Below are 22,074 nucleotides of genomic sequence, written 5' to 3'. Positions count from 1 at the left end.
ATCCCTCCAGGGATTTCTCCAGGAATCCCTCCAGAGATTTCTCCAGGAATCCCTCCAGGGATTTCTCCAGGAATCCCTCCAGGGATTTCTCCAGGAATCCCTCCAGGGATTTCTCCAGGAATCCCTCCAGGGATTTCTCCAGGAATCCCTCCAGGGATTTCTCCAGGAATCCCTCCAGGGATTTCTCCAGGAATCCCTCCAGGGATTTCTCCAGGAATCCCTCCAGGGATTTCTCCAGGAATCCCTCCAGGGATTTCTCCAGGAATCCCTCCAGGGATTTCTCCAGGAATCCCTCCAGGGATTTCTCCAGGAATCCCTCCAGGGATTTCTCCAGGAATCCCTCCAGGGATTTCTCCAGGAATCCCTTCAGCGATTTCTCTAGGAATCCCTCCAGGGATTTCTCCAGGAATCCCTCCAGGGATTTCTCCAGGAATCCCTCCAGGGATTTCTCCAGGAATCCCTCCAGGGATTTCTCCAGGAATCCCTCCAGGGATTTCTCCAGGAATCCCTCCAGGGATTTCTCCAGGAATCCCTCCAGGGATTTCTCCAGGAATCCCTCCAGGGATTTCTCCAGGACTCCCTCCAGGGATTTCTCCAGGAATCCTTCCAGGGATTTCTCCAGGAATTCCTCCAGGGATTGCTCCAGGAATTCCTACAGGGGTTTCTCCAGGAATTCCTCCAGGGATTTCTCCAGGAATCCCTCCAGGGATTTCTCCAGGAATCCCTCCAGGGATTTTTCCAGGAATCCCTCCAGGGATTTCTCCAGGAATCCCTCCAGGGATTTCTCCAGGAATCCCTCCAGGGATTTCTCCAGGAATCCCTCCAGGGATTTCTCCAGGAATCGCTCCAGGGATTTCTCCAGGAATCCCTCCAGGGATTTCTCCAGGAATCCCTCCAGGGATTTCTCCAGGAATCCCTCCAGGGATTTCTCCAGGAATCCCTCCAGGGATTTCTCCAGGAATCCCGCCAGGGATTTCTCCAGGAATCCCGCCAGGGATTTCTCCAGGAATCCCTCCAGGGATTTCTCCAGGAATCCCTCCAGGGATTTCTCCAGGAATCCCTCCAGGGATTTCTCCAGGAATCCCTCCAGGGATTTCTCCAGGAATCCCTCCAGGGATTTCTCCAGGAATCCCTTCAGGGATTTCTCCAGGAATCCCTCCAGGGATTTCTCCAGGAATCCCTGCAGGGATTTCTCCAGGAATCCCTGCAGGGATTTCTCCAGGAATCGCTCCAGGGATTTCTCCAGGAATCCCTCCAGGGATTTTTCCAGGAATTCCTCCAGGGATTTCTCCAGGAATTCCCTCAGGGATTTCTCCAGGAATTCCCTCAGGGATTTCTCCAGTAATCCCCCCAGGATTTCTCCAGTAATCCCCCCAGGATTTTTCCAGTAATCTCTGCAGGGGTTTCTCCTGGAATTAAGGATTTTTAATGACACAGTTAAATTTCCCCGAAAATAAATGAAAGCTGCATAAGAAGTTCTTTCTTGAATTCTAATACTATCCACTAATAAATTCTGAAGAGATTAAAGAACTTTCAGCTTGGAAGCATATTTGATCGCGCCCAATATCCACATACGGAACTGTGTAGGCTCGGGTTAAAACTACTAGGATAAATGCTTTAACAACATCATTTATAAGTCTCCCCAGTAAATGCTGAAAACTGCTGAACCAACTTCAGCCTACCATCCATCAGGCTGCTATTTTTCTCCAATCTGCATGGAAAAACAAACGAGAATGCATTTCATTGTTCCTGTTTGTCTTCATTCCTTCGTTGAAAGCTCACTATCCACTGGGTAAAGCGAAGCATCGAGTCGAGACCCAACAAACGCTGGAATGACCCATCTACCAAAGTTTACACCTCCCTACTCCGACGACGATGGACTAAAGCTACCGGAGCTGGTTGCAATAGGAACAATCTCACTTTGCCTTCAAACGGCGTGGCATGATCCCCTGCTGCGGTGGCTGTGTGATACCAACCACTACTGCTGTGGCAGTTTTTTACTCCTCGCAACTCACAGTCAGTGCAATGAAAGAGGGCACTGAACAGGACGGACTATGAACAACAGCGATCCTTCCTGTCTGGCTGTGGGCGATACGCCACTGAATGAAAGGGAAGTGGGATAATGAATTTGCATTTTCTGTTAAATTTCCCTTTTTAGTTTTTTTTCCTCTGGAAAGCCGGCAGCAAACAGCAAAAGAGCAGTCAATGATGCAGTATGCCAGAAGGACGGTCAACAGTTGGGATGACACTGATGCTTTTGTGCGGGTTGTTTGAAGTGTTGAAGTCAAATTTTGTGACGGAAATGTTAAAAAAGTAGACACGCACTGGTTATGTTGTGTAACTTTGAAAGGGAATGATTACAAAAAATCCATGAAATGAATGTTCCGTGGCAAGGGTTCTAAAACTATAACTTCAGCTAGATGAACGAATTCATTTAAAAGTTTTGGCAGAACATTTTATGAAATTTTGGTGGAATCTCTGAGAAAATGTGTAAAAAACGCCATTTTTTTTCAATTTCCTGAGGACGAGGGATGAGGTCGCAAAGGTACAAAAATCACCACCACAATGACCACTTTGCATTCTACTTCTTATTCTCGAGCACCCGGAATAAGAAGTAGAATTCGCGGAAAGTTTTGGCAGAAGAATCTTTTTGAAATATTTCCAGTGAATTCTACGGAAAATCCATAACGAGCTCTTGCGGGGATTAACCAGGAATTCCTTCGAGATGTAAATTAGAAGCCCAGCCAGTAATTCATCCATAAGTTTCATCAGAAATTCTTTCAGGATTTTTTTTTGTGGATTCCTTTAGAAGGTTTTTCTGGGATACCTTTATGTAATCTCACTGTTTTTTTTTCTGTCCTCCTTAGGAATTCCCCTAAACTGTTCTTAAACTTCCTTTTGGGGTTTGTAAAGAATTAGCATTAAGTTAAAATTCACAAATACAAAAAAAAACTAAAAAAAATCCTTTTGGGATTCCTCCAAGAATGTTTCTGAGATTCTTTTAGATAATCTTGCTTAGTTATTTCTTGGAGTTCGTTGATACGTTTTCATTTAAGTATCTAAAAGAGTTCTAGACCACTGAGCATTCTCCAGGAGTTCTTCTAGAGTGTTTTTCGAAGTTCCTTTTTGGAACTTACCCAGATGCAACTTTTTAGATTCTTACTACAAAGGTTCTTTCAGTAGTTTCACCAGGAATCAAATTTCCTTTAGATATTTATTCATTTCTCGTCCAGAAATTTGTCCTAATGTTCCTGCAAAAAATTCTCATAGATTCCCAGAAGGAGTTTCGTTCGAGATTTATCAAAGAGTTTCTTCTGCCAACGTTCTTTCAGGAAAATTTCCTTCTCGAATTCTTCCAGAAGTTTCTACTAGATTCCCAGCTGGGTTTTTTTTATTCATCCAGAATTTTCTTTAGCGTAGCAACCATAAGATTCTTGTGGGTGCCCTTCTGAAGTTTTTCCTGGTAATATTTCAGAAGTTCTTTCTATAGACCCTACAGAATTTCCTTCTAAAAATCCTCCATAAGTTGTGTCTGTGTGTGGGCCGGAGTGGTCCGAACGATAAACTCAGACTTCCAACAGGCCGACGGAATACTGGAATTCTCCCGGCAATGCTTTTCGCTGATACATAAGAATCTGTATCTCAGGTACAGACTGAACGTGTCATTTCTTTTTCTCCCGTGTTGCCAGATTGGCAATTCTCCTCGAAGTGACCAAGGTTATTATACATTGTAAGGTTGAGCATGACGTTAACGTTTACATAGTTTGTGGAGAAAAGGAGAGGAAGCAAAATTTCAAAGGAATTTGAGGAGGCGGGGGATTTGTTTTCAGAATTTCTCACGGTGAAAAAATAATGGCAGCTTAGCCAGTTTTGACAGCTAAGACAACCTTCCTCTCCTCTTCTTGGCGTAACGTCCTCACTGGGACAAAGCCTGCTTCTCAGCTTAGTGTTCTATGAGCACTTCCACAGTTATTAACTGAGAGCTTCCTCTGCCAATGACCATTTTACATGTGTATATCGTGTGGCAGGCACGAAGATACTCTATGCCCAAGGAAGTCAAGGAAATTTCCATTACGAAAAGATCCTGGACCGACCGGGAATCGAACCCGTCACCCTCAGCATGGTCATGCTGAATACCCGTGCGTTTACCGCCTCGGCTATAGGGGCCCCTAAGACAACCTTACAATATATAATAACCTTGGAAGTGACTGCACCGGACCTGTGTGGTCATCGGTACTGTGGTCATCGGTATTGTGTCAAACAGGTTTGTTGGGATCACCGCGTTGATGACGTAGTCTTTCAATCACTTTGGCAACACGCCTCAGGTGCTCCGCTTCTGATCTCGTCCTATCGCTTTCGTTTGGTCGGCCTTCCTATTCATCATCCCGGTTGAAGTAAGTTTCATCCTCAGACTCTTCTAGATCCAGAGGCTGCCCAGGGTTACCTGTTTCTACACGCTTCTTCGACTGGCTGGTGTAGTGTCGGAAGGGCTGTAATGTCTACAAACACCAACTTCACCGGGTTATTGTCCGGCATTCTTGCAACATGCCCTGCCCACGGTATTCGTCCAGCTTTAGCCCTTTCAGGATGTTGGGTTCGCCGTAGAGTTCAGCAAGCTCGTTGTTCATTCTTCGCCTCCGAATCTTTTTTAGCCGCAGTTTCTTCTGGAGTCCGTAGTAGGCACGACTTCCACTGATGATGCGCCTCCGTATTTCACGGCTCACGTTATTGTCAGCCGTTAGCAAGGAACCGAGGTAGACGAATTCTTCTACCACCTCGAAAGTATCCCCGTCTATCGTAACACTGCTGCCAAGGCTTGTTCTGTCTCGCTCAGTCCCACCTACCAGGTTGTACTTTGTCTTAGTCGCATTCACCACCAGTGCAAACATTATTGTTGCTTCACGTTTCAGGCGGGTGTACAGTTCTGCCACCGTTCCAAATGTTCTAGCAATAATGTCCATGTCATCCGCAAAACAGTCAAATTGGCCGGATTTCGTGAAGATCGTACCCTGGCTGTTGAGCCCGGCTCGTCGCATATAACCTTCCAGGGCGATGTTGAATAGAAGGCAGGAAAGTCCATCACCTTGTCGTAGTCCCCGTCGAGATTCGAAATGAACTGGATAGTTCACCCGAAATCCTTACGCTGTTCTGCACACCGTCCATCGTTGCTCTTATATGTCTGGTATGCTTCCCGGGAAAGCCGTTCTCGTCCATGATTTTCCATAGCTCTGTGCGGTCGATACTGTCGTATGCCGCCTTGAAGTTGATGAACAGGTGGTGCGTTGGGACCTGTTATTCACGGCATTTCTGGAGGATTTGCCATACGGTGAAGATCTGGTCCGTTGTCGACCGACCGTCGATGAATCTGGCTTGGTAACTTCCCACGAACTCATTTGCTTTAGGTGAAAGACGACGGAAGATGATCTGGGATAGCACTTTGTAGGCGGCATTCAAAATGGTGATCACTCGAAAGTTCACACACATTAACTTGTCGCCTATCTTGTGGATGGGACAGATTATCCCTTCCCTCCACTCCTCCGGTAGCTGTTCGCTTCCCTAGATCTTGACTACTAACCGGTGCAGACAGGTGGTCAACTTTTCCGGGACCATCTTTGTGAGTTCTGCTGCGATACCGTCCTTACCAGCCGCTTTGTTGTTTTTGAGCTGGTGCATTGCATCCTTGACTTCCCTTAGCGTGGGAGTTGGTTCGTTCCCGTCCTCTGCTGCACCAACATAGTCATTTTCTCCGCTGCCTTGATCCTCCGTGCCTACATTCTCTTCGCCATTCAGGTGCTCGTCGATGTGCTACTTCCACCTCTCGATCACCTCACGTTTGTCCGTCAGGAGGCACCCGTCCTTATCCCTGCATATTTCGGCTCGCGGCACGAAGCCTTTGCGGGATGCGTTGAGCTTCTGGTAGAACTTACGTGATTCTTGTGAACGGTACAGCAGTTCCATTTCTTCGCACACCGCTTCTTCCAGGCGACGCTTTTTCTCCCGAAAGAGACAGGTCTGCTGCTTCCGTTTCTGTCTGTATCGCTCCACATTCTGTCGGGTTCCATGCTGCAGCATTACCGCCCACGCTGCGTCCTTCTCCTCCAGAATCGCTTTGCACTCCTCGTCGAACCAATCGGCTGCGTTGTTGATGGCTGCTTTGACTGTACTCCAGCAGTCCTCTAGAGGGGCCACATCGAGCACACCCTCGTCCGGTAACACTGCCTCGAGGTTCTACACGTATGCGGTGGCGACATCCGGTTACCCCAGTCGCTCTAGATCGTACCGGGGCGGCCGCCGGTATCGTACATTGTTACACGGAGAGTTTTGAACGCAGTGTAACCATCACCATGTAGTGATCAGAGTCGATATTTGCGCTACGATAGCTCCTGACGTCGATAAATCAGAACGTGGTCAATTTGCGTTTACGTTTGTTGTGGTAATCTCCAGATTTAACGATACGGGAGTCTGTGTTAGAAAAAGGTGCTACGAATGGGCATGTTCTTTGAGGCGGCGGAATCGATGAGGCGTAAGCCATTTTCCTTCGTCAGCTGGTGACCGCTGAACTTTCCAATCGTCGGTCTGAATTCCTCCTCCTGGCATACCTGAGCGTTTAAGTCTAATATTATAATCTTGACGTCGCGGTTTGGGCAGCGGTCGTACTCGCGATCGAGCTGCGCGTAAAATGCGTCTTTGTCATCATCAGTGCTTCCGGAGTGAGGGCTGCGCACGTTTATTATGCTGATGTTGAAGAATCGGCCTTTAATTCTCAACCTGCACATTCTTTCGTCGATCGGCCCAGCTCACGTGTGTTGCCGCAACTCTGGTAGATGGTATGAATACCTGCAAACGTTCACACCATAGATCCTGTCCAACACATCTCCTGCAGCGCTACGATTCCGAACCCGCAGTCCTTCAGTATATCGGCGAGTAATGCGGGTGCTCCCGATGAAGTTGAGAGATCTGAGATCTGCAGTTCCACGTACCGAGCTTCTAATCGCAAGTCCCTTTTCGTCGCTGTGGTCGTCGCCATTGGTATCGGTTCGCATTCTTCTCTTGTTGATTTTCCGGTGCTTGTCTTTTTACGGCTGGCTCGCAGGGCCTGGCACCAACCCACTAACCCAGGGAACTGGGCCAACCTTCCCGGAAGCTACGGGTTCTGCATTAGCATTTCCTCCAACTACAGTTCTAAATAGCTAGGCTCAAGCGCTAGTCTTCGCCGGGGGTGGTGTTTATAATGGACGCCCAGGAAATAATATTTTACCTGAGCTTCCACCCCCAAATAGTAATAACATACGAGCTGATTTGAATATCTCTAGAAATTGAGCAGATTGAATAAAAGTTTGTCCGGAAATTTTTATTGCAATGCTATTTTCTACAACTTTGCGGAAGTTGTAAACACACAATTTGCGATTTCAATAAAAATAAGTAGTGTATTGAAAATTAACTATAAATGTTCAAAATGCTTTATCTTGAATGTTCTTGTATCAAATTTTCACTATATAGGTAGTTAAGTTAAGAACCGCTTAAAGAAATTTGTTTAATATTATTGAAAATATTGTTCAATGAGTACACCACACAAAATAGCAATATGTAGAAAGTGCTATTTTTATTATTTTTTCACATTTCAATAATTTGTAGCGAGAAAAATTTGTAAGGAGAAAAATCTGGAAAATAATAATTATTACTAGCAGTTATGTACACATAACATATCACTCAATACCGACTTTAAAATTTTTTATTTTGGATTGGAAAACCCTCAAGATTTAGAAAATGGTCTATCGCAAAAAAGCACCTACTTTTTGGTCAAACTTTGACGCTCTGTTTTAAATGTCTTCAGAGGTTTTAAAATTCTGTTCCGTGGTAAAACTACCTCTTCAATAAATTAAAATACATGCTCAATGGAAAAAAAATGCAGATTTTCCAATTCATGTATTTTTATTTGAGTAATCGTTATTTGAAGACGTATAAAAAAAGTTCCGCAAAAAATGGCCTTTTTTCATTTTTAAGAATTGCGCAAAAAATCGGAGGAAATATTTCTTGAAAATAATAATTTCCCTTTATCATAAGAATTCTTGAAAAGAATAAATTTGCGCAAAAGTAAGAGAAACAATTGAATATTTTCCCACAGTTATCGCAACTTCAAATTTTTAGGAGGTGTACAAAATTTCAAAAACATATGTGTAATCTTTGAGATAAAAGTCCAAGTTAAGTGATTATTTTTTGAAAATCAGATCAACTATTCTTTTTTTAAGATTTATTTAGCATCTCCAAAAATAAAGTTATGTTTGTTTCGAATAGATTATTTTTAAGGCTGTTGTCAATGTTTTCCGATACATTCCTTATTCATTAACTTCCCGAAAAACTCTTCTAGTTTATGATGCCGGGGACATGGGTGCCTGGTCCACATGGTTCCGGAGTAATTCCGGATTGTCTTGGGGTACCAAAATTGGTCACATACTTTGCGCAACGTATACCTCAAGATCCCGATGAGGTAGAAGTCTTCGGCGAATTTGTTCAGCAGGTTAAGAACTAACTGGCAACTAATAGAAGATATAATGATACTGTCTTCGGCAAAATTTTTCAGCAAGCTCAAAACTATCTGATAGTGAAGTCTTTGGTTTGGGATTTATCCACTAGGTGGCACATTGTGTCTGAAAAAATCAAACACGTTTATCTCGAAATCCTAATGAGGTACAAGCATGCCATTTTCAGCAAAGTTTATCAGCAGGCTATCTGACAATGGCGTCTTTAGTTCGAGAATCGTCCGCTAGGTTACGCCAGAGTAAAAAATCTTCAAACTTCTATATCTCAGAATCCTGATAAGATAGAATGATGCCGTCTTCAACAAAGTTGTTAAGCAATCTAAAAACTGTCTGATAGTTGAGTCTTTGATTCGTAATTTATTCGGTAGGTGGCACCTTGTGTTATTAAAACACAATTATTTCGTATATTTCATTACTGTAATAAGCTAAAAGCATAGCGTTTTCTGTAAAATTGTTCGGCAGGTTTAAATCTATCCGGCAATGGCAGGTGACACCAGCAATCAAAACATTCAAACAATGTTATCTCAAAAATCGGAAAATTGTTCCGAAAGTTAGGAGGAAGTAGGACGTATCTGGCGTCCTTGGTTCTGATATTATTCGATAGGTTCCGTCTAGTATTAAGAAAATATTTATATGAACACCCTGATGAACCAGAAGTATTCCATTTTCAGCATATTTGTTCAGCAAACTAAGAGCCATTTGGCAGGATAGTAGACGGTCGAGTACGGTGGTACAAGAGGCAATACTTTGACACCGTCTTTGACCCCCTGCAGACAAATTTTATCGCCCTACAATATTGCTTCTTTTGCTTCGTTTTTTCTTCTGGGAATTTCTACAGGAACTCTTACGGGAATTTTTCCAGGAATTTCTCCGGGAATTCCACCGGGAATTTATCCAAGAATTCCACTTACAAATTGACTCAACACGACACAAAACATATAGGGTAAATCGCCAATTGTTGCACGGCTAAAAATTCGCCAATTATTGCACACCCCATAAGAAAAGCATGGAGTGTGCAACAATAGGCGAGTTTTTAGCCGTGCAACAATTGGAAAATTACCCTATGTGCCCTGTTATCCAGATGGATAATTTCTTCCGATCACAGGATGACGAGGTTTCATTTATTGGTTTGGGTACATCAGTCATCCTGGAATTGTATTTTATTTGGCAGTTTGCCTTTTAGTTCACCGCATTTGTAACTGTGTTCATAGCTTGTATTTGTCTAGGAAAACTAATCCTAATCGGGCATCCCGTTTCGGGTTTCGATACTAGAGCTCTATGACTTGAAGTTTGTGCAAGGGAAAGGTTTACGTCTCTAGTAATTAATCGCGGCCCGAAATGGCCTAAGTGTTGGCAATCGAAATAGGATTGCAATTCATGGGCCTCTATTCTGCCAGATCCCTATAAATGTTAATTAATACTAGGGGAATATTTACAAGTTAAAATTCAACATGTAACACAAAGAACGCACGAATATTAAACTTTGAACACATTAAACAATTATTCTGTCTTATTAATGTAACAAATATTTATAACAAATATATTGTCTTATTAATGTAACAAATATTTATAACAAAATCTTCCGGGAATTCTTCTAGGACATTCTCCAGAAGTTCCTCCGGGAAATCCTTTAGGAAATCCTCCAGGAATTCCTCCGGGGATTCCTCCGGAAATTTCCCCAGGATTTAATCTGGGACTCCCATCAGGAACTCCTTTAGGAATTCCTTCGATAATTTCTGAAGGAATTCATCTGGGAATTTTTCCAGGAATTCCTTCGGACTTTTTTCCAAGTTTTTCTCCGGGAATTTCACTGAGAATTTCCCCAGGAATTCGTACATGAGTTTCTCCGGGAATTTCTCCATGAACTTCTCCGGAAATTTCTTCAGGAATTCCTCCGGGATGTTCTATAGGAATTCCACCAAGAATTTCTCTAGGAATTTCTCCGGGAATTTTTCCAGGGATTTCTCCAGGAATATATCCGGGAATTTTCTAAGGAAAACTGTTTTTTTTTTTCAAGAGAATCCTCTGGGAATTTCTCCAGGAATCTCTTCAGGAAGTCTTCCGTGATTTTTTTTACTCACAAAACCCTCGAGAATTTCTCCCGAAGTTCCTCTAAGATTTCCTTTACATCCGGGAATTTATCCTGTAATTCCTTCGGGAATTTCTCCAGGAATTCCTTCGGGAATTTCTCCAGGAATTCCTCCGAGAATGCCTCCTGGAATTTCTCCAGGAAATCCTCCAGGAATTGTTTTGAGAATTTCTTCTGAAAATCTTCCAGAAAATCCTCCAGGAATTCTTTCAAGGATTCCTCCGGGGATTCTTCTGAAATTCCTCCGGGAATTTTTAAAGGAAATCATCGGGATTTTCCCAGGAAAACTTCAGGGAATTTCACCAAGTATTTCTCTGAGAATCCCATTGAGAAGGATATTTCTCTAGGAATTCCAGGAGAAATTCCTGAAGAAATTCCCAGAGGAATCCTTGGAGAGATTCTCAGAGGGTTTTCTGAAAAAAAAGTCATGGAAGACTTCCTGAAGGAAGACTTCCTGAAGAAAAAAAAGCGGAAGTTTTCCTGAAGAAATTTTCAAAGGAATTTCTGGGGAAATTCCCGAATGAATTCCTGGAAGAATTTCTGCAGGTTTTCCCGTACAATTTCTTAAAGAAATTACCGAAACAATTCCTGGCGGATTTCCTGAAGGAATTCCCAGAGACATTCCTGGAGATATTCCTGGAGGAACTCCCAGAAAAAATCCCGGAGAAATCCAGCCTGGGGAAATTCTTGAAAGAATTCCTGAGGAAATTCCCGAAGCAATTCATAGATAATTCCCGGAGGAACTCATGGAGAAATTCTCTGAGGAAATCTGGAGGAATTTCCGGAGAACTCCTGGAGAAATTCTCAGAAGAATTCCTGAGGATATTACCGAAGGAATTTCCGAAGGAAATCTCCGCAGGAGTTGCTGATGTGGGTCCTAGAGGAAATCTTGGAAAAACTTCCGGAAGAATTCCCGAAGACATTTCCAGAGGAATTCCTAGAGAAATATCCGGAGAAATTCCTGGAAAAAATCCCGGAAGAGTTCCTCCTGTAGAAATTGCCGGAGACATTCCCGGAAGAAAAAACGGAGAAATATTGTGTGGTGGCAAAATTTGTCTGCAGGGGGTCAAAGACGGTGTAGCGAATAACCTAGCGAATAAATCATGAATCAAAGACTCAACTATCAGACAGTTTTTAGCTTGCTGAAGAACTTTGTTGAATACGGCATCATTCTCGAAACGTATGTACTTTCATAGCAAGCAAAATTCTGGTACAAGATCTTGGGCGAATCCTTAAAGACCCTGAACATCTAAAATTAAAACCTAATGAAAAATAATAAACTTTTCCATTAGACACAAAGTAAATAAAATACTGACTAACTAAATTTACAACAGGCATCTCTACCATCTGTGTATATACTTGTTTTCAATGGTACACTTATCGCCATACCCGGGTAGAGCTTAATGGCAAAAGAATGGCAAATTTTACCATTAAAACAGAATGTTAGAATGGCAAAATGTGTTATTTGTTTGTTTGAAATAAGAGTTAAAATAACAAAAATAATAACAAAATTTTGGTAGCAGAAAAACATAAAAATAACTTATTTTGCCATTGTAATAACAAAGTAATGGTAAAGCATGCGGATTAAATTGAAGAACAAAATAAGTTATTATTGAGATATTGATAACAAAATAAGACCCAAATTAACTATTATCGGTGAATAACAAAATATGACATTCTTGAGATATTGATAACAGAATAAGAACAAATTTAGCTGTTTATGTGGCGATCAAAATAATGGTAGGTTTAGTTGTTCAAATTCAATTTTAAAATAATGGTAGATTCAGTTATTATTTCAAAGTAGCAAAAGAAAGGTAAAATGAGCTATTTTTTTTCTTCAATAAAATTTAAGTTCATCAATCAATGTAAAAACAGTTTTATTTTGTGGAAATTAAAAACTCAAAACGAAACGAACCTAAAAATCAAATTCACTTTGATGAACGTAGCCACCGTTATGCTTGAAATATACAATATAATAGTTAATGGTATATTAAGAGTAAAATATGTCATGGTGCCTAATGTTTATAAATAATTTCTCACAATATCAAAATAATGGTAAATTTAGCTAGGAATGTAAATTATGTTATTGTTTTGATATTTTATACAATTCATTATAAAAGGTGCTAAATTGCTAGTTTTACAATGATTGTAATTTTTGTTATTGATGTGTTATTTAGCATTATTCATGAATAACATATCAATGACAAGATTTGCTATGATTGTATATTTTGCTATTGATTAGCCATTTTAAGTTTTTCATAATAACAGAAGAATGGCAAAACGAGATATGATGACAAAACCAGTTATTATTTTGTCCTTTGTTTGCCATTAGCCTCTACCCGGGTAGTGTCAAGCACTTCATCGGAAGCTCGCAGCTCCCAGACCCAGAACATCGTTCCAGTGACCAGTGCAATTTACGTGCAATCATCTTCTAAATTTCCTTCCATTATCTGGTTTGTCGTCTATTCAAATTTCTCTCCATTCTGTCTCGGCAGGGTGTCCACACGATGCTGCCCATCTCCTGGCCCGTTTCCGTCGTGCTAGCGGTGATTCTATGTCTAGTGCACATAGGATGTCGCCTTTGGTCTGGAGTGCACGACCTGCCGGCCTACTTTTTCCCGCAACTGGTAGCGGAGATGATATTCCTGGCGTCGGCGTCCATCTCCGGCCTGTACTACCGCATCATGTCCGATGCAGCGCACATCGATGCCGTCGACGGGACCCGTATCGGAATCGAGCAAAGGGTCCGCTTGGAATGCGAACGAGAACAGCAAGAGCAACTGCTGCTCAGTGTGATACCGGCCTACATTGCAGCCGAGGTGAAACGCAGCATTATGTTGAAAATGGCCGACGCCTGTCAGACAGCCGGTGGCCAGAGCCAGACCAGGTTCCACGAAATGCACGTCCAACGGCATAACAACGTGTCCATCCTGTATGCCGACATTGTGAACTTCACGCCCCTCTCGGAGCAACTGACGGCATCCGATTTGGTGAAGACACTCAACGAGCTGTTTGGACGGTTTGATCAAATCGCTCAAGTAAGTACAATATGTGTGTAGGGGGACAGTAGCGTTCAACCGGTATGGGAACAAATGAATTTGATGTATTGCTGGCAGTAAAATTGTTTCATCATTTTAATTCATTTTTTTACAACAAAAGACGGGGCTGCAAAGAGAAAACATAAACATTAATCTTCAAAATTTTAACAAGAAAACGTGAAACCATTTTTCAACTGACATTTGAGCGCTACTGTACCTATTCCTCGCATATGGCACACAGCACATGAGAGGAGATGCCTTCCTTGGAGGGTCGTTTGTTAATTTGCTGCCATCATGCATGTCATCAGATGATTTTGTGGGATGTTGGAAACTCCTCTGCTACCTACTTGGCGAACAATGGCTTCAGCAACCATGCGACTAATCTGTAGCTATCAGGATACGGAAGTTTGAAAATTTAATTTCGTTTTAATTACATGTGCCACAACGTGAGAGGATTATGTGATTATCTTTGATTAATAGTTCGTTACCTCCGAAATATTTGAAATTCTCGAAATCCAATCAGTTTACCCGACTGATTAAATATTCCCAGGCGAAAACTGCATAATCACCTGCTCCACATCGGTCCAATTTGTCGTTAATCAAATCTAACCCAATCACACCGCTCAAGCTGGTGCTAGTGGTTCGTCACAAATTGCTACCGCCCCAAACAGTGTTGATGGTTTTTTATTTATTCTATTTATTTGATTGCCCCCAGAAGATCTCTCTGTCAACGACATCCGGTCCGTCGGACGACATGTACTGCGCTGGCACACCCAACTAAAGATTCTCATTTCTCATCAGAATCTGATTTTTCCTCTCTTCCTCATTTTCTTTCGTTCCCGGTGTCATCGCGTCGTGAATTTCGTGTGATCAACTCTACAAATCCACCGCCCCAAGGAGAATCAGTGTTTGCGAATAAAAATTCTCGGTGATTGCTACTACTGTGTGTCCGGATTGCCGGTCTCCAGGCCCCAGCACGCGGCCAACTGTGTCAACATGGGGCTGCAAATGATTGAAGCAATACGGTAAGTGAAATTTATCCAGTGGAACTTGACTGAAAGTTTACGAATCCTATATCTAAATATATTATTTTATGAATGGAAATTATGTGGTCTTCGCTCTGTAAGGGTATTTTCTTTTTCATCGTACGAGCTGGGGCCGAAGAATCTCAATTTTTATGGAACTTTTTTCATAAGCATAGATCGTAGATACAAGAATAGACAAAAGGTTCAAAAAGTGACCAACAAACTGGTATTTTTTGTAAAATGAACCACAAGCTCTCAAACTTTTCCTGTGAGTTGATTAACTGCTCTAAATAGTTCAAATTTGGGCAAAAACTAATTATATTAGAACTGTTTGTTATTAGTGTTTATCAGAAATTTTCATGATGCACTATTTTTCAACTTCTAAGCATTTATAGGGAATGTGTTTGTCTTTCGAAGTGAGGATTGGAGCGAGGGTCATTCGACATTACCCACCCTGAAATTGCATAACTCTTGATTAAAGCCCTTTTAGAGACGTTTTGAGAGGTTTGAGGGGTCGTTTCAAGGGGAGTCCAGGTAGGTCCAAGGCTGCTCCTAAAACCCCATGAAAATCCTCTAAGTGCCCTTGAGGCCCCTAAAACCTCCCTAAAAACCCATTGAGACCCCTGGAACACCCTTCAAATGCCCTGTGATCACTTAAAACTTCTCTGGAACTACCATGAAACCTCCTGAGTCCCCCTGAAGCGCTCCTGAAACCACCTGGAGTTTCTCTCAATCCTCCTGAGTCTCCTTAAACCAACTTTGAGACTCCCTTGGAGTCCCCCAGAGCCTCGCTTAAACCCGCAGAGACTTCCTTATACGCCTCTAGGGCCTACTAATACCCCCTGAAAACCCCTGATACTCCTCTGAGACCTCCGTGTTACTCCAAAAACCTCCTGGGACTCTCTGAAGCGACCCTGAGACTCCGAAAGTTGTCCAGAGAACCCCTGGAAGCCTCCTGAGACGTCTTAAAACGCCCATGAGCCGTCCTGGAGCCTCTTGAAACTTCCTGAGAAACACCCTTGAAAAGCCCTTAAAGGCTCCTGGTATCACTAATAAGACGCGACGCGAGACAGGACACAACACTAATTTATGCTTACGACAAACGAAAAATCCAGAATTTACCAGACACCGTGCCGAAACCGACTCGCCGTATACATTGGGCAAACATGCCGTAGGTTCAAAACACGTCTACGGGAACAAAAGAACGCGGTAGAATATGAAAAATCCTGCGAATGAAGTGTGACAATGCACACTACGACACTAGGACATACTGCAGACTGGGAGAAAGCGAAAAAAAACGTTGTAAGAAGAGCAAGTGTTGTGTCCTGTCTCGCATCGCGTCTTATTAGTGTTTGGTAAGGTTCTTACATTAGTGCAACCCCAAGAATTGACATGCCTCCTGGTATCCCATGCATTCCCCTGAAACACCCCTGAAACCTCCTGGTACCCTCTGAGTCACCCTTAAATACCGGGGCCTCCACGTACCCCTCTAAAGTTCGCTGGAACTCCTGAAACGCTCCCGTGACTCCCCAAAATCACTCCTGAGACCACTAGGAACCCCTAAAAGACTACCTGAAGCGCCCATGAGCCGTACTAGAGCCCCTTGAAACCCTCTGAGAACCCCTGAAACGCCCTTACAGCCCTGAAACCTCGTGGTACCCCCTGAATCATATATGAGATTGCAATATTGTTGGTGTGACTTCTGTTTGTCTGTGATTTATGTGTCATCTTAGATAAGCAGATGCAACACTGACGAAAGTTCCATCCTATATATCTCAGGATCCTGACTACGTAGACAGTTGGTGCCTTCGGCAAAGTTGTTCAGCTGGTCAAGGGTTTACAGATTTAGGGCCGAATGATTCGAAATTTCACCACTAGGTGGCGCTAGAGAGCAAACAAATTTTAAATTTCACGTATCTCAGCATCCTGATATTTTAGAAAGATGATGTCTTCGTTAAAATTGTTTGGAAGATCAAGGGCTTTCCGTTGAATTACCGTTTGGTTCAAGTTTCTGCAACTCCGCGGCGATGGTTGCAAATTTTCAAAAGTATGCTAAATTTTTTTCAACAAGGTGTAACTTTTTATATAGTGTACCAAAAATTCTTAATTTTTGTTCCTCAACTAGTACACTATGAATAGTACAAATTTGAGCTTGATTTGTTAACTCTACCGGAAGCTAGTGTGTTTCTAGTAAAAAATACTTAAAATATCACTGCCGTTTATGAATCTACTATATCTTAACCCTAAGAACCGAGTTAAATCAAGTCTTGATCATGCGTGACTAATATATTAGTCTCTGATTATTACTTGACTTAAGCAATATAAGTACAGGGAAAATAAGTTACAGCTTGTTGAACTCATTTTTTGAAATTTCAATCACTTACAAGCTATTGCAAATTTGTAACTAGCCCGCCTAGTGACAAAATATCACATCAAATGGTAAACAAAAAACAAGTCCTTGACTCACTCAAAGCGCAAATTTTCGGTAATACCAATCCGAGTGGCCAATCACTTGACTTACCACACATTTTTGCTCTCACTGCTCTCACGCAGCACTCTAATCACTCGTACACAAACTCTGCGTGAAAGCAATTATGTACATTTTATTGTGCGTTTTTTTCTCTTTCTCATTTGAAACGTAAATAAAACTGAGAAGTTCAGTGAAAGATGAGCGTAAATGTGCGCAGTTCCAGCGTGGCATGCATCTGAGACCCCCATGGACACTTTTTTTATTTTTTTTATTGTGTATTTTAACTTATACTAATTCTACACTCACCCCTGGGACACTTTTGAAACCTTTTGGAAGCCCTTAAGACCTTGTAGTACCCTCATAGAACCCCTGGGAGCCCTCAGAACTCTCTGAAACATCGCTCAGACACCATAAAACCCAAGCAACACGACTTGTTTCAAAGCCAGTACCAGCAACATCAGTGCAATTTATTCACTGTTTGTATTAAGGACAACAGAACATAATTGCTTCTCCTTTGAAACGCAAAAAGTGCAAATTTAAAATCGTTATGCAACTTGAGCTAGGGGGATTGATGAAAAAAAGAAAAAAAAATGTCCAGACTCGAACCATGGACACCAGGAGTATTAACCACTCATCTTACATACTACACCAGAAGCTCTATGAGAGAATGGCGGCTCAACGCACCATAAAAGGTGCTGAAGATACGCCTTACTTCATTGTATCTTCTTTGTCACAAGTTAGAAAGCTGTCAAAATGAAAAGACGCGCAAGTTTTTCGTACCACATTTGGAACCTAATCTGAACAAACAAACCACAGTAAGATGTTTCATGTGTGTTACATAGCACATTTAATGCAAGCTGACTGTATTGTCACTTGTGAGGAATATGTTAGCTCCGCCTCCATAAATCGATGTCAAATACGATGTTTTTTTGTAATTCCTATGAAACAAAGCTGCAACTTAACGATAATCGGAGTTTAAATGCAACTCAACTGACAAGATTGAAGTTGCGTGTGCTTCTATTGCAACTCTTTTAGACCAAAGCATAGAAAGCAACATTTTGGATGATGTTGCAGGTGTTGCTTGGGAACTCCCCTGATACCCTCTGGAACACCTCTGACAAAACTAAAACTTCCTGGAATGCCCTAGACGTCCTTGAGACCCCTGGTACTCCCTAAAGCCCCACGGATTCACTTTGAAACGCCTCTGAGACTCCCCCGAACAGTTGCTATGACCCCCTGGAATACCCCTGAAACCTCCTGATATCTCTTAAGACCACGAAGTATCTTCCTGAGACTTCCTAGGAGTCCTTAAAACTCCTCTTAAATCTTTTTATGCAGAGCATAAAAAATGTGCGTAAATTGGAAGTGATTAAAAAATATTTTGCATCATAAGACGTTTTAGTGTAGGCAGGACAAAGTTTGCCGAATACAGCTAGTTTTTATTAGATTACAGTTTTATTACCCAGGCAACCAATTCGCACGTATATTCATGCCATACGTACTTTTATGCGGTAAAGTTACAACGCATAAGTTTCAGCAAAAGCTCCTTATAAGTACAAAAGTGGAGGTGCTATACGTGCATTGACGGAACAATAATAACGCTAAATGACTTGAAGCGATATCTTATGCGATACACGATGTGCACTATTGCGACGTAATATGGCATCTTATGCGACTTAATAATATTAAAAAAGTGGAGCGGACCTGATGTGATGGTTAGAAAACTTGACTATCACGCCGAGGACCTGGGATCGAATCCCACTCCCGACAAACTCACAAAATGTGGGTTCTTCCTTCGGAAGGGAAGTAAACCTTGGGCTAAAAATCTTGTTAATAGAGATAAAAAAATATATTTAAAAAAATGTAATCAGTATCGGACTAATGAACCTTTTGATTGTCGAGCCACACTTCACACTTTACACCAAACAATACTTATTAAACAGACTGATTGATTATCATGACAGTTTAACTCACCTCAGTGTTTGCTGCAATGTACTTAGTTTACCAGTGCTGTGCGTATTTGGAGGTAAAAACAACGAAGCGTGATTTCCCGCACAGTTTTCACTAAAGTTCTTTGGCTAACGTCAGCTTATCAGGCCAACATTACAAAACTATGACTTTGTGACTTGCTTTGCAACCTTAATGATGACTGTTCACTTTGTCACTTTTTGGCACTGCACTTACAGTGCAACCACACCTCTTTCATTGTAATCATATAATCGCATTATGTCAACATAAACGATTCTAGCTTATGCGAGTTTGCATGTACCCTTGACGAGTTTATTTAAACTTTTATGCGATTTTAGTCGTACACCTATGCGAGTTAAACTAACATAGTAAGAAAAGTACCGAGCGACGGCGTATAATCATCGCAGTACGCAATTGTGCGAATTCAATTGGCACTTTACGAGTTCGCTCGCACGCTTTTGCGAATAAGTAAAGTTCGTCGCAATATAACATCACAATATCGTCTACTACGATATAGTCACACTTTTTAAAAAATGATTTTCATTCTTATATTACTTTTCTCATAAAATATAAAAATAAGGAAGAAAACATACTGCGGTGCATTTACTCGTTTAAAGTGGTTTGAAGTGGTTGAGTTGCATGAAAATAAGGACAAGTTTGAACTTTTGTAAAAGTATGGACCCATATTTTTCAAATTCTTGTTTTACGTCATACATAGTACAATATTTAATGTGTAACATCAGCTTGACAACATGCAAAAATAGTATTAATTACCAAAGTTATAAAATTTCTGTCAAACGTGTTTTCTTCAAATTGGTTTGCCGTGACTATGATTACAGTCTAACGGCTCAACTGAAAGCACAAACCAAGAAGAAAACGGTTACTAGAGGACCTTGTAGTGTCCTTGAACGATCAGAATATTAAAAAATGCTTTGAATTTTCAAACGGGTACGATTTTAAAAAAAATCACTTTTTTCATGCAAAAAAAAATCTATGAAAACAATCATAACACTGAAATGATTTTTTTTTTAATGTTGATCGTCCAAGAACACGACACATGAATAGCAATCACCAAAAAAAAATTGGATGAAATCGGTTGAGAACTGTTTCCGCAATCGTAGTCGACGTTTTTGAAAAGAACATAATTCCGAGATAATCGCGTTTAAAGTTTCAAGTAGGTACGTATGCACTACGCGCCCGTATGGGAGCGAGGTGCAAAACGCTATATCTTTGCTTGTACTGCTTGGATCTCTATGAGAATTTGACATAGCATTCTTAAGAACCCAATTAAAAAACAAAGGATCAAAAAATCGATTTTGTTCTCGACCTCAACATATATAACCCCTAAAGAAGGATGACATTAATGTGAACACTCTGCTGAACAGATCGAACAGCCTCCCTATAAGTAGAAACCCTGTTGGTGATTACACCAAAACCTCTATTTAGGTAACGAGTCGGGACTGCCTAAATATAATTTTTACCTAAATGGATTCATTACCTAAATGGATTCAGTTTATTACTTAAACGGAGTATAATGTTGCAAAGAAGTTTAAGAAGGGAGAGTTACTAGGAGATTTGAAGGAGGTCATGTTTGAGTCATGTGGAGGGAGTTTCAGATGGCTATCAAGGAGTTTCAGGAGGGGATGGGTTTCAAGGGGAGAGCGGCTTCAAGGGCGTTTTCGGGGGTTTTGGAGGGTCTTATAAATCAGAATTGTCATTCAAATGACTAGCTGGGCACGAAACATAAAAAACCCTGCAAAATTCCGCCAGACTGAAAAATTATTGAATGTCGGGTCAAAGTTGAGTCATTTTTTATCGTATGTTGGGCCATTGTTGGGCCTACATCGAACAACTGTTGGGTCTATGTTGGGTTTGGTGACCAAAATAAAAACAGATGAATGATAGGTTGATGTCGGGTTTGACGTCATCAATGCTGGAGCTGACATCAAAATTCAATTATTGAATGATGGAAGGATGGTTGCTTATCTCAATTTCAGTTGGAAATGACGCTGGATTTCATCCACGCTACCCTCCCCCCATATCTCCTTAACTCCACTCACTACTTCTTTCCCGTAAACGAACCTTATAACTAATCTTGTAGTCCCCACGGTGAATGGCGCCTTGAAGGTACTCACGAAATTGCAAAAAAAAACTATTGAAAACCAATTTTTCATTTACCTCGGCTAAACGAATGTCTAGGCAAAAAATGACATTTGAAGGGTTTTTACCCTCGTTTTTGTTTCAGTGTATGTGTAAGTACTGGATATACTGACGCTACGATAAAAAAGTTTTATCATAAAATCTTTTGTTTGAGTTTTCTGACACTATTTTGAATTTTGTTTTGGTCCCGGCTAAACGAATGTCTATCACTGTATTATAATGTTATCGAAACTAACAAAACATGTTATTAAACTGGTCTTCCAGGAACATTTTTTTGTTATAATTTTTGTTATTTTGCCGCTTATGACAGCCAAGTTTATAACATAATTTGTTATGTTAATCACATGAAAATAACTTATTATATTATTCAGTTATTTCGTCAAAATAACACATTTTATTATGCTGTTGTTATTCCTTTCTGCTCGGGTCGGCTTGCACGATATTGAAAAAATCCTCTTAAAAAAAATCAAACTAAATACAGCATTATCAACAATAATTTGATAGACTCGTCAGCTATTCTTCGAAACCTTGAAACCATCATGACCTGGCTGAGCAAGCTCCAGGAAAACTCAAACTCCAATCAAATGTTTGTACTCTATAGATATAGAACTTTGACCAGCCATAATTCTTTAGAATTTGTTAGCATAACTAAGTTGAACTACAAAAAAAAGAGAATAATGCGACACAGAGTTGATAACCAAATGGAAAGAGTTCAGGTTGCCCTTTCGTTGTAGTCCCTTCAGAAAGGCAATTTCCTACTTCCAATCATTAGTTAGTCGCCCAG

The 22,074-nt window shown here is 41.3% G+C and overlaps 1 protein-coding gene across 1 annotated transcript in view; it reads left to right on the top strand.

Annotated features, from left to right (window-relative positions):
• LOC109418769 (adenylate cyclase type 2) overlaps window positions 1-22,074 on the top strand; it is a gene marked incomplete at its 5' end in the record, with an annotated part of 84,394 nt that overhangs the window by 2,669 nt on the left and 59,651 nt on the right. Inside the window, 2 exon segments of the mRNA XM_062861256.1 lie at window positions 13,125-13,667; window positions 14,565-14,692. Of these exon segments, the coding sequence (XP_062717240.1) occupies window positions 13,125-13,667; window positions 14,565-14,692 (671 nt within the window).

This window comes from Aedes albopictus, chromosome 3 (genome assembly GCF_035046485.1).
Source record: "Aedes albopictus strain Foshan chromosome 3, AalbF5, whole genome shotgun sequence".
Classification (NCBI taxonomy): Eukaryota; Metazoa; Arthropoda; class Insecta; order Diptera; family Culicidae; genus Aedes; species Aedes albopictus.
Note: the sequence above shows the minus strand (reverse complement) of the source record. Positions and strands in the feature narration are given on the sequence as shown.